This window comes from Onychostoma macrolepis, chromosome 09 (genome assembly GCF_012432095.1).
Source record: "Onychostoma macrolepis isolate SWU-2019 chromosome 09, ASM1243209v1, whole genome shotgun sequence".
Lineage (NCBI taxonomy): Eukaryota > Metazoa > Chordata > Actinopteri > Cypriniformes > Cyprinidae > Onychostoma > Onychostoma macrolepis.
In genome coordinates, this window is record NC_081163.1 from 6,978,900 (window position 1) to 6,992,392 (window position 13,493).

Sequence of the window (13,493 nt, forward strand, 5' to 3'; positions counted from 1 at the left end):
AATAATTTGAAATAAAATTAAAAAATTACAAGTTATTGCATACTAATGTATTACAATGCAGAGGTGCAGATAATTGCCACTATTTGCAATAAGTAATGTTTTTCTCTAATAATGTTTTTCGCCACAACCCTTTTATTCAATATTTGCAATAGGTAATTAGCAAGATCCTGCTATTTTAACATAGAATAAATAGAATCTAAAGCTATTTGCACTGTGTAAATAGCATATCACTAAAGAATACTGCTATTTTCACTTAGTGTAAATAGCCTCTATCGCAACACACCAACCCCACCCCCCCAACCTAAAACATCTTCCCGCGCCCCTGCCTTCGGATGTTTAGTCAGGTTTATTTTGTGCTGAAACTGGTATTAAAGCTGAGGAGATGATCGGTTCACGTGCGCCTCGTGCTGCCGCGTCGGTTGAGCTGAATAGGTCACTCCACATCCCAGCAAACAATGACCTGGCGGTCCACCAGCGTTTTTTGGGCGGCACAAATTCAGCAGCTTAATACGGTTGGACCACCGTCGGCACACCATCGGCGACCAATCTAAAAACGCTGTCGGGCAGCCGGCCTTTTTTGGGTGGCACACCACCAGCGGTTTGCCGCGACTGGGTCTCCGTCGGTACACCAGTGGCAAGCGGTTCTGTCCCGTGTTTCTACTGAGCTCTTACACGACATCTTTGTTTTATAAATTATATACATATACATATATATATATATATATATATATATATATATATATATATTACATTTATGTTTTACATTACATTTTTACAGTTAAAAGGAATCTGAAGCACTGAAAAAAATAGTGAGTTATAATTATTAACAAAAGTTTAGTATAAAAACTGCAAGCACATTTTTAAATGAAATAAATTGTTTGAATGATCGTAAAAACAACAATACAAAATCTAATTTAAAAAAAAGCAAAAAAAAAAAATCTATAAAACTAAAAGTGCTACTTTGTCCCACTATCACGTGCAGGTTGCAGTTTAGACCTATGTATGAATGGGTCATCCCAGCTAACAAATTTATGTTCTGAGAACGTTTTTGTAACGTTCTGTTTTGGTTGTGGGAACGTTATTTGGAATGTTCCAAAAATGTGGACATGTCCAGTTTGTTTAACGTTGCTAGAACGTTATTTGATGGTTAGCATAACGTTCCTACAACGTTCTTGCAACCTAAATTTCACTAAAAATATAACGTTCTATGAACGTTTATTTGGAACATTCCAAGAACGTTAAAATGTCCAGTTTGCTAAACGTTCCTACAACGTTATTTTTTTGTTAGCATAATGTTCTTGCAACCTAAATTTCACTAAAAATATAACGTTCTATGAACGTTTATTTGGAACATTCAAAGAACGTTAAAATGTCCAGTTTGCTTAACGTTGCTAGAACATTATTTTATGGTTAGCATAACTTTCCTGCAATGTTCTTGCAACCTAATTTTCATTAAAAATATAATGTTCTATTAACGTTTATTTGGAACATTCCAAGAACGTCAAAATGTCCAGTTTGCCTAACGTTGCTAGAACATTATTTTATGGTTAGCATAATGTTCCTACAACTTTATTTCCACCTACATTTTCTTAAAAATACAACATCCTAAAAACATTTATTTGGAACATTACAAAGTTTAGTTTAATAAAATGTTATTTTAAGATTAGCAGTATTGCAACATTCGCTTTCAACATCATTTTTATTAACACAACCTTCCAGATACGAGCAAGTATATAATTACATGTGCATTTCAACAGGTATCTGAATTATTAAAGATAATCACTTTCAAAAAGTTAATTAACACATTAAACAAATTGGTGAAATTTGCATATCATGTATAATAATAATAATAATAATATGTAGTTTAATATTTATGACAATGAACTATAACTTCACAGCTAAATATAAACTATGAAATTAACATTTAATAATTGAGAACTTCTATATGAATTTGAGTGTGGTGTGTGGGTGCTGAAAAACTGTGGTCCATGTCCCGTCTCTCCACGCTCCATCTATAAAGTAAACAGATTGGCTGATGTTACAAAGTGATATTACAAAATGCCTATAAAATAATTAGTGGCTATGCCAAAAAAATTATTAGGATCTGTGCTGCGAGTTCTACAAATATTACATTACTCAAGAGTCAAAGGTAGTTTCATTTGACTTGGCATGTGTTACTTTCAATGACAAGCTACTAGCAGCATTAAGAAAAACGTCTTCTGAAGCATCATTAGATTAAGAAAAATATAAACATTCAAATAATACATTTTCATCGTGTCACTTCCGAAAAACAATTTTTAGGTCAACATAAATTGACCTAATTTATTCATCTTGATAGGTATACACATGCACACTACTGGATATACATCATAATAGGGTAGTTAAGTCAACTGCAATTTCCATTTTATACCAATTTGAAACAGGAAAAATCCCTTCAAATATAGTTAACATTTAGAAGTCATCAATAAAGTTATTAAATGGCAAAAGTTGCCTTGTTACATGTTATTAGCTGATAAACTGTTACATGAACTCAGTTAGGGAAGGAAACTCAGAGATAAACAGGTAAGATTAATAGGTTCTAGTAGGTGTTTCTGGGTAGGGATGCTAGCATTGACCCATTAACTGACAGTAAGAATTTTCGCTATTAACACATCAGTTAAATTGTTAAAGAATAATTTGTAATGTTTTCCTTTTAAAAAAAATGCTGCATGGATTAAAAAAACTGCATTGTCAAAATGGCATTGAGAGCAAAAAAACAAGTTACACGCAAGTTGTTAGTTAATCCTTTAAATTTTAAAGGTATTCAGAAACAAGATAAATAACAGAAGGTATAAGTAGCTTTTTTTATTATGTGTCAAAGCCTAAACTATAAACTTTTAGAAGCTTGAAAATAAAGACTGTCTAGACTTCCAATGGAAAGACAAAAATGATGAATGAAAATGAAAACATTTGTTTGAAGATGAATGAAATTCATTCAAAATGAATTTGGAACAACATGAGGGTGAGTAAACCATGACAGATTATTATTTTTTTTTTAACTATGCTGATCTCAGTTAAAATTTTAAATGTTGCCAAGTAAATATAAAGTTGTCCTGACATGTGTCCTACCTTGTGTATCTTGAAACAATCTGCAGAGACTACTTTTCAGATAGTAGTAGATCTGCCAGGATCATAACTTGAATGGCTGATGCCATTATTGTCCCTGAAGACAAAACACAAAATTAGAGAAATTTAACTCACAATTAAGCAACATTTATGGACAGCTTATTTTTATGAATCATAAGACAATTTTTAACCACTACAAACTTAGCATTAGCAATTACCTGACATCTTTATAAGAAAACAAAGCAACTTTAGGATAAGGGAAAGTAGAAGCTTTTTCCCCCCCATCTATATTAGTTAAGTATATAAATGTATAACTATTATCAGAACTTAAGACTTCACTGGTATTTTTCTGAAGCAACACAAAATACCAAAAGACTTTGACGGAATGATAGACAAACTGAAATTTAAGATGTTATTCAGTCTGAATCAAATTGGTGGCACACTACATTACATCAAACATGACTGGTCTTTAGATGTCATTCTTGTGGGATGTTAGTTTGTTATTTTTCATCTGTATTGTGTAACGTTATTCATAATTTGATCTTTAGGTTTAAATTTCAATCTAATATTCACACAACAAAAGTATACTATTGCTTCAGAAGACTTAACATTTGTGCTGCTGGTCATTTCTGGTCATCATTACATCTGCATTAATAGCAATTCATCAAAACATAAAAACTGAAGAACGATGAATTTAAATAACTGTTTATAAGGTGACAAATTACATCTTGTACAACACTAAAGCCCATCAATTTGTTTAATGTGAATACTACTTACTTTATTTTAGGCCCATCTTGTTGCAAATGACATCACACCACCCCTCGCTGCCTTTGCTCTGAAAAGATTGATTTCAAAAGCATGACAACAATTTGTTAGTATGAATTTTAAGAAAGACAACGTGAGGAGCAAATAACTGTGTAAAATGTTAACTAAAGTTAACAAAACAGCCATTATAAATGCTCCTCAGCCCCTTTGTTCACTGCGTTCGGCGGATTTAGAAAACTTGATCAGCATCACATGGATATTCTAGATGAAACTGACAAAGCGGATAATAATGATTAACTAAAAGTTTAAAGGCATTGTAATACAGGGAATATGTCTTTGCTTTACCTTGCTTGAGTACTGTGGCGAGTGACGGTTACCACTGCATATTTAACACTTGCCGTTGATAACTTTGATGTGGTTGTCCTTGCTTCTTTGCTAGCTAACATTACAATGATAACTGAGCTGGTTAATCTTCAGATAAAATTGACAAAACACAAAATAACGTTCAAAAGTGCTTTAAATAGGAATAAAGAAGTGAATGTTTACCTGTTATTTTCCGTGACGGCGTCGCGAGCCATCCGGCTGTGATCCCGTCCGTGACTGTGAGCTGTGGGGGAGGGGCGGATGTGACTCGGATAATATTTTGTCTCGAGTAAAATTAATTTCTTTAAAAGGATTGATCTATGCTTCATATGAAACAGATTTATGTATTTATTGTATTATCTTTAGTTATGAAGGCTATTTAATTAATATTGAAAGAGATAAAGCAAACGTGACTTCTCGAAAAACAATGTTAGAAATCATGAATTAAGCTAATTTTCCTTTAAAATATTTTGTGGTCAGCCATTTAGACATAATAACCATATGGTAGATTAAATTAATTTATACTTATTTAGATTGAGTTCCCCTTAACCTAATGAGTTCACATCACATATATATTGAGTTGAAATAACTTTTTGTTAAATTAACTAATTTAATTTAGCAATGCCACTGATTTACAGTGTATGACATTTCACTATAGGCCTATGACTTCAAAAAGTTATAAAAGATATATAATTAATAATGATAAAGTATATAATTATAAAAGATTCAGTGACTTTGCCACATCCTAATTGAGGTTGTAGTTTCATATTTAAATACATTTTATTTTTCTATCATATTCTGTTCTATTCTATTCATGTTTTATATGGCCTATAAGTTTTTTTTTTTTTTTTTCTAAAGATGTTTCTCCCAACATTATGGTAATGTTCATAAAGTAGCCTGCAATCATAAGGACATGAATACTGTTCTCAGAATGTTTTGATAACAACATAATAACATTTAGCAATTAATTATTAATTTAGAAATTATATTACATTACAATAACGTTCTAAGAATGTTGTTCTAAAAAATTTTTCTCTCAACATTATGAGAACGTTCATTAAGTACAAATAACGTCCTAAAGACGTTCCAAGAACATTGTTCTAAGAACGTTTTCAATCAGCATTATAAGAACATTCATCAAGTAAAAATGACGTCCTAAAGACGTTCCAAGAACGCTGATTTTAGAACGTTTTCTATCAACATTATGAGAACGTTCATTAAGTACAAATAACGTCCTAAAGACGTTCCAAGAACGCTGATTTTAGAATGTTTTCTATCAGAGTTATAAGAACATTCATCAAGTACAAATGACGTCCTAAAGACGTTCCAAGAACGTTCCAAGAACGTTGTTCTAAGAACGTTTTCTATCAGCGTCATAAGAACATTCATCAAGTACAAATAACATCCTAAAGACGTTCCAAGAACGCTGATTTTAGAACGTTTTCTATCAGAGTTATAAGAACATTCATCAAGTACAAATGACGTCCTAAAGACGTTCCAAGAACGTTGTTTTAAGAACATTTTCTATCAGAGTTATAAGAACATTCATCAAGTACAAATAACATCCTAAAGACGTTCCAAGAACGCTGATTTTAGAACGTTTTCTATCAACATTATGAGAACGTTCATTAAGTACAAATAACGTCCTAAACACGTTCCAAGAACATTGTTCTAAGAACGTTTTCTATCAGAGTTATAAGAACATTCATCAAGTACAAATTACGTCCTAAAGACGTTCTAAGAACGTTGTTCTAAGAACGTTTTCTATCAACGTTACAAGAACATTCATCAAGTACAAATAACATCCTAAACACGTTCCAAGAACGTTGTTCTAGAACGTTTTCTATCAACATTATGAGAACATTCATCAAGTACAAATTACGTCCTAAAGACGTTCCAAGAACATTGTTCTAAGAACGTTTTCTATCAAGTTATAAGAACATTCATCAAGTACAAATAACGTCTAAACACGTTCCAAGAACATTGTTCTAAGAACGTTTTCTATCAGAGTTATAAGAACATTCATCAAGTACAAATGACGTCCTAAAGACGTTCCAAGAACGTTGTTCTAAGAACGTTTTCTATCAACGTTACAAGAACGTTAACAACGTTATAAGAACGTTCCAAAAACATTATTTTAATAACGTTTTGTACTAACATTAACACAACTTTTAAAGAACGTTAGTGAATGTTCTGGGAACGTTCCCTGTTAGCTGGGATATAACTACAAAACGATTAAAATTCAAAATTAAATAATTTTTTTGTTTTTGTTTATGTTCTATATAATATGTTTATTTAAATGGTGCTTGACTGTGACTTGTTTTGATGGACGCGCGCTCTGAGTCACTGAGTTCTATAACCGTCTACTAGCAGAGATGCTGCTTTGCTGTACCATAAAACGCAGCATTTAACTACATAAACTGTCACATTGTAACGACTACGGCAAAGCAGCATCTCCGCTAGTAGACGGTTATAGAAGGCCACGAAGTAGCAGTTGAAGTCGCGAACGCGCAATATTACGTTGGAATGCCGTTGCCGTTCCAGCAGTGGAGGCTGCTTAAAGTCCCTATTCAGTCGCTGCAGCGAGGGAGTTACCATGGAAACGGGGTGGCAACTCTCCGACTGATAGCTGCAACACTGCGTCTCTCGCTGCTGTTTTCACCGTTTTCAGGTGAGTTTAGTCCCTAAAATCACACAAATATTACATACAACTGTTCCTGACACTTTTCTTTCTTGTAATTGATACGATTCTGTTGAATATTTACTTCATAAAGACGGTTTAGTGTCTTCGAAAAAGTCCTTTAGCATCTCAACTGTTTTCAGACGATGTATGCTAACTCTGTATATTGAGCTCTGATTTATCAAAGTTTTGACTTCATCACATTTATGTGTAGTTGGGAGATTGTAATACCTTTGTAAAGGTTTTGTCAATCGGTTATTGGAATTAGACTAATTTATTTAGCCTAAAATATGTGCTGTAACTTTACTGTTAATCGGTGACGTCACTTAAAGGAGCATGTATTAACTGAATCTAGTTAAAACGTGATTTGATATTTAATGGCAAACAATTATTGATAAAAATTGTTCTGTGGTTTCAGGAGTAACACTTCTACAACAGAAGAGAAGCCCCAAGATATCTAAATTTCTGAAGGAAGCTGCTGACAGAGATGTGGGAAACATAGGTAAGCTGAGAAAGCTCATTAAATCACTTCATATGCATTTTTTCATTACATATTTGCATATATCACTATGCATCTGTTAAACTTCTTTATTAAAGTTACATCATGTTGACATCCAAACATGAGTGTGTGATCTTAAAATGTATTTTATTTCTGTGATCAAAGCTGAATTTTCAGCATCATTACTCTTCAGTCTTCAGTTTTACATCAGTGGTTTTCAATCCTGTTCATCGAGACCCACTGCTCTGCACATTTTGCATGTCTCCTTTATTGACACACTCATTTGAGTTCATGGAGCACTTTCCTAATGAGCTGATGATCTGAATCAGGTGTGTAAATTAGGGAGACATGCAAAATGTGCAGAGCTGTGGGTCCCCAGAAACAAGTTTGAAAACCACTGTTTTACATGATTATTCAGAAATCATTCTAATATGTGTCAGGATTTTGGATTTGTTTTTCCGTATTTTACCCCTGTCCTTGTTCCTGAGTTTCCTTATATGGTCATCTTCCTGTTCCTGTCTTCATTATCAGTTCATTAGTCTGTGTTTGATTCATCTCCTAGTTTAGTTCTGATTATTTAAGCCCTTTGTCTTCCCTTGTCCTACGTCCGGGATTGAATGTCATCCTTGTGTGTCTTGCATATGTTCCTTGCTTTTTGAGTCATTAGAGACCATTATATTTGAAGCTGATTTCCACGTCTCTACATTCTGTGCTCCTGAGTAACATAACGTTAATTTTTAGCTCAGGAAATATTCCTGATTTGTATTTTGTTTTGTTTTTTTTCCTTCAGGATTCCTAGATGAACAAAGTTTAAAATGAACAGTGTTTATTTGAAACAAAAATATTTACTCTCACTTCATCAATTTAATGCATCTTGCTGAATAAAAATATGAATTTCTTAAACCTCACTGACTGCAAATCTTTGAACAGTATTGTACACTACCATTTAAAGGTCTGGAGTCTATTTAACAATGAATCCTGAAGAAAAAAAAAACCCAAAATGTTTATCAGCACATCTGTTTTTTTTTATATTGATAATCAGAAATGTTTCTTGAGCAGCAAATCAACATCAGAATTATTTTTGAAGGATCATGTGACACTGAAGACTGGAGTAATGATGTTAAAAATTCAGCTTTGATCACAGTAATAAATTACAATTTTAACATTCAAATAAAAACAACAGTTATCTTGAACTGAAATATGTCACAACGTTATGGTTTCCCTTTTTTTTGGTTGTTTTTTTTTTTTACAATAAATGGAGCTGTGGCGAGTATAAGAGACTTTTCAAAGATGCAAAAAAATCCTACTGACTTCAGAACAGTTCTGTAAATTACAATTATGTTCCTCCCACTTCAATAAAACTGCATATGAATACTGACGACAAATGATATGCTTACTAAGGGATATAGAATAAAACCGGATTGCGATTTAACCAAATTTTAGCAAAGCAAGCCAAATAAGGTCACAACTCTGGACTATTGATAGTACCCAGAATATCAAAGTCCAGTAAAGGAGGCAGAGCTTTTTCACATTTTACTCTTAAGTATCCTTCCTGATAACGTTTGGGTCTCAGACACACACTCGGTTTAAATCTAGATTAAAAATACATCTTTTTACTCAAGCATTCACATAACACCTCATAACCTTGTACTCTAGTAATAAAACGCACAATCATCTTTTGCCTGAAATGATATGAACAGCATCTATGCTAATTCTCCTTTTGTTTTCCTGTTTCTGTCTCTCAGGTTGCCCATCCCTATGTCACTACAGTTCGGATCCCAGCCTCACTTGGTGACTTATGATGGCAACTATAGATGAACATACCAACCTGACAAATTATGTATTGTAATCATTGCCTTAAAAGCATATATTGAGTGATTTTCAACCCACTTTGTATTGTTACTATGATGGTAATATATGTGAGTGAACAATGTTCAATCTTTCTGAGTTCCATGAAATATCCCCATTTATTTGTCAGCCAAATAATGTTTTGCATTATCTGAATATTGTTCATTTACATATTACAGATTTTGTGACAGTATAAAGTAGATTTAAATTCACCAAACTTACCCTTTAAATGTTTCGGTTTAACTAAACATGACTTTGAACACAACTTGTATTATCTTAGATTTATTGACATATGGACATTAATTTGTTGCCAGAAGATGCTCCCCATTGAGTCAGTCACCTTAATGGTTTATTTTAAGGGAAACCATTAGAATTTCTGTGATGGTTTCTATTGTTTTTTTTTTTTGCAGGGTGAAGACATAAGTTCCACTGTAAATACCATTACCAGTAACACTGTGCAATATTCAAATTTTTATTCTGAGTTAGGAGAACAAAATGTGCGCACAATACAGCAAGAGAACAGGATCAAGAGCGCAAATATAATCCCTCATTTCTCAATCTAGTTTCTTGACCACCTTCCTCTTCAGTTTCTTCTGTTGGAGCAGGAGGTCAACATACAGACACTGATCCATAACAGTTGAAGCACAAAGAAGTCCACCATGTAGAGCACCAGAATAACCCCCAGAGAAAACATCTTGCCCTGAGGTGAAAAACGAGACATCTTAGAGTAAAAAGACACACACACACACACTTTGACTGAAACTCAGCATTACCTGACAGGTAGAGGCTCTTGACAGGAGTGTTGCACCTGGTCATGGCAATGTTCAGAGGCTGGTATCGGTCCAGACTGTGCTCTGCAGACAGCATGGATCCATATGCAGCCTCCAGCTCATGCATATTGATGGGAGTGACTGCATGCAACATTGCTACCTACAAAAGCCACAAAAAAAAAAAAAAACCACACACACCCCCCAATGACAACCACCACCCCCCCACACACCACATGGTTACACTTTTGCAGCAGTTCAAGCAGCACTCACAACTGACAAAGTTCACCTTCTCTTTCAGTTTAGGGAAGTGGACACAAGCCCATTCAAAGAGATGATTAGCAAATCTCATCTTGTATCTTCCATATTCTTCATCCCTTTCAGTCTCATTGACATTGTTCCACTGTTCAAACCACTTTGGATTGACCATGGTATGGATCACCATACGTGACTGCCCTAAAACACAAACCACCCACAAAGACACTTTAGTTGGTTCGTTTAGACTGATGGTTTTGGATGTACGACAGTGTGTGAAATTTAACCTGGGAAACGGGTGCATGAGGTGGGATCCTTCGCAGAGGGGAAGGAAACGTACATCATGGGGATGTTGTCAGGTGCGGCTTCCTTGTCTGAAGCAAAGTACTCTTCCATCCTAAAGCAATAAAGTAAATTGTTACAGCGATGCACTTTTAAACAGAACAGCGATTGATGGATGCCTACATTTCATCCATGTTGTTGCACTTATATAGTCGCATGTTGGTTGAGGAGATGCCCAGGTCTTCCATAGTTGCATTAAAGCCTGCAAACACCTGGAAAAATCCTTTGCCTGGTTTCAGAGTATGAAGATAGTCTTGGACCTCTGGGAGAAGCAGATGCACAGGTTACCCCAGAAAAATCTAGCCAGTAATGCAGTTTTCCCCATGTTGAGAGTTATTGAAATACCTTTACCGCTTACATTGAAAACATTCAGGTCACTTACTCGGATTTGTCTGGACCTCAGGAGGCAGAAGCTTCTTGAAAGTAGTGAACATGCCAGCATTAGAAATAATCACAGGAGCCCGAACTTCAAAATCATGATCTCCGCTCTTCACAGTCACTCCTAGTCAAAGAGAACACTGTTATAACCCTCATTTTATTCATCTGCAAATAGTGGAGCTCAATATGCTATGGATGGTGCAATCGGTTAAACTTATAGAAAACAGCCCTAGCGCATATACAGGAACTCACCATACGCATTTAGTTTATCAACTAGAATGCTGGACACAGGAGCATTGACAAAGACTTTCCCGCCATGTTTTTCCAAAACCTGGATGATGTGGTATGGGATCTCACTGGCACCACCCTTAGGATAGTACACACCACGCTTTGAGTGGTGCAAGAAGAGGGCATCAATCATGCAACTGGAGTTTTTGGGTGGGACACCTTGGAGCAGCAGGAATTCTAGTTAAAACCCACAAACACATTGAATCCAGAAGTAGTTGGGAACAAGAGTAGGCATTCTCTTACCATAAAATATTTGAGAAAACACTGTGAGGAGGTCCAGGTTGCTGGTAAGAGACTTGACTACATCTGTTGTACTGGTGCGGGAGTATTTAAAAATTGGGGATATTAGATCAGCAATTCCACTCCACAGTATGAAGCGAGCAAACCAGAGCGGAACCATCTTCAGCATACACAGCAGATGGATCTTCTTGGAACAGATCTAAGGAAGAGACAGTTTAAAGGACATACACTGTGCGATAAATACAAGCTTTAGAGCATGTAAATACCTTCATGATTTTGAAGAGCTCCTCCACTGCTTTAGTATCATTGGGAAACTGCTTCTTTAGATGAGCCTCCATCTGTTTCTTACCATTGTAGATAGTGTATTCTTTATGCGGTGTTGCTGTACCAATAACAACAGTGTCCACATGGGATCCCTGCTCAGCAAAATGCACCTGGCCATCAGTGATCAGATCCAACGCAACTTTCAGGAAGCTGTTCTCATGAAGTTGTCCAACATAATGGAAGCCTGACAAAACATTCATCAAGTAAGTGATAGAAGACATTCGGGTTTTGATCATTAGTGCAGCTCAATGAGAGCATCTTACCACAGTCAAACTCAAAGCCTTTTTCAGTGAAGGTCTTACACAGGCCTCCAGCCTGTTTATCTTGCTCCAGAACCAGGACTTTCTTTCCTAGTTTGGCCAAAACCACTGCTGCTGTCAAACCACCAATACCACTGCCAATCACAATGACGTCAAAGTTCTTGGGTACTTCAAATTCACTAAACTCTATAAGCAAAGTAACATTTGTTAGCAATAGACATTTGTTACTTGCACCAGTGCTTCTCAAATCGGTCCTGGGGACACCCAACCACTGCATATTTTGTCTCCTCATTTGATTCAACTTAACTTAGTAGAGATTGCAAGACATGAACTGGGTGCAACCTATAAAAGGAGTCATACAAAACGTGCAGTGGTTAGGAGTTACCAGGACAAGTTTGTGAAGCATTAACTTGCACAACACTACTTGTCTAAAGCCTATGTACCTTTCTGAAGAAGTCTGTCCTTTTTCTTTTGGTCTACAACTAGTGGGCCTGGAGGGCTGATGGTCCCCTTGCATAGGCCACTTCTCCTGCCAAACAGGTACCAGTATGTGCCACGTGCCCAATCCACAAGCCATTCTATGAAAAGCAGAATCCACCACATCTTCAATTACTAGAAAAAGATCAGCTGATGTTTTCAGTTTCAGGAGTGGCTGTACACCTTTAACAAGGTGTTTAAAAACTCAAGGAGCTGCTCTTCTAGAGTCTGCCACTAAGAGTTTAAAGCTGGTGATCGAGTTAAGGCCTTAGTGATTAGTCTAAATTGTGGGTGGAGAGAATTAACTTGCTTGACTACTATTGGTCTGACTTGACTCAATCAGTTTAGCAGCCTGATTGTTTGCAGTAGTTGCTTGTAATGATTAACTTTGTTTTTCATAAAATGATCAAATGTGGGAGTGCAGGGTTGTGGTAAAGTAATCAAATCAGCTTGTCCAGTTGTATTGACTTGGAGAAACATTTTCCTCATTTTTCCTGAGAGAGTTGTAGACAGTCAATCAACAAACACTAACCCATGCAGTCTCTTTAATATCACTTCATCTATACTTAGATCAATTATAGTAAATTCAATTAGATGAAAAATCAGTTATTTCACTGATTTATTTTATATGTATTTTAGGACCAGATTGTTTGTAAAGTGATAAACATGCACCATTGAATTGTTTGAGAAATGAGACAGAGCAGACTATGGAAGACAAGTATCATAATGCTTGTGAAGCATACTCTTTCATATACTGATAATCAACAATGAAATGGGCAAATATGTTTGTGCTGTGCGATTCATCATGCAAATGTGCATGTGTAAATGCAAACATTAATTCACTGGTAGACAACATGTGAGATAAGACAGCTGCACAACCACATACACTGGCTGCATTTGAA

The 13,493-nt window shown here is 35.4% G+C and overlaps 1 protein-coding gene and 1 long non-coding RNA gene across 3 annotated transcripts; both read right to left on the reverse strand.

Moving 5' to 3' along the window:
* Positions 1–1,593: 1,593 nt before the first annotated feature.
* LOC131546457 (uncharacterized) lies at positions 1,594–4,478 on the reverse strand. 2 transcript variants are annotated; one of them, XR_009272707.1, is made up of 5 exons: positions 4,417–4,478; positions 4,216–4,309; positions 3,883–3,940; positions 3,109–3,202; positions 1,594–2,012 (listed from the first exon to the last, which is right to left on the reverse strand). It is a non-coding gene; the product is annotated as an uncharacterized LOC131546457 (long non-coding RNA). The 2 variants fall into 2 exon arrangements; XR_009272706.1 differs by having other exon boundaries at positions 1,597–2,012; positions 3,883–4,457.
* A 5,238-nt stretch (positions 4,479–9,716) lies between these two features.
* retsatl (retinol saturase (all-trans-retinol 13,14-reductase) like) lies at positions 9,717–12,821 on the reverse strand. Its single transcript, XM_058786034.1, has 11 exons — positions 12,558–12,821; positions 12,118–12,300; positions 11,797–12,038; positions 11,534–11,729; positions 11,255–11,449; positions 11,007–11,126; positions 10,748–10,886; positions 10,570–10,679; positions 10,317–10,483; positions 10,034–10,190; positions 9,717–9,960 (listed from the first exon to the last, which is right to left on the reverse strand). Exons 1-11 carry the CDS (start codon positions 12,715–12,717, stop codon positions 9,815–9,817), a joined length of 1,815 nt encoding a protein of 604 aa, XP_058642017.1. The 5' UTR covers positions 12,718–12,821; the 3' UTR covers positions 9,717–9,814.
* Between the last annotated feature and the right edge of the window lie 672 nt (positions 12,822–13,493).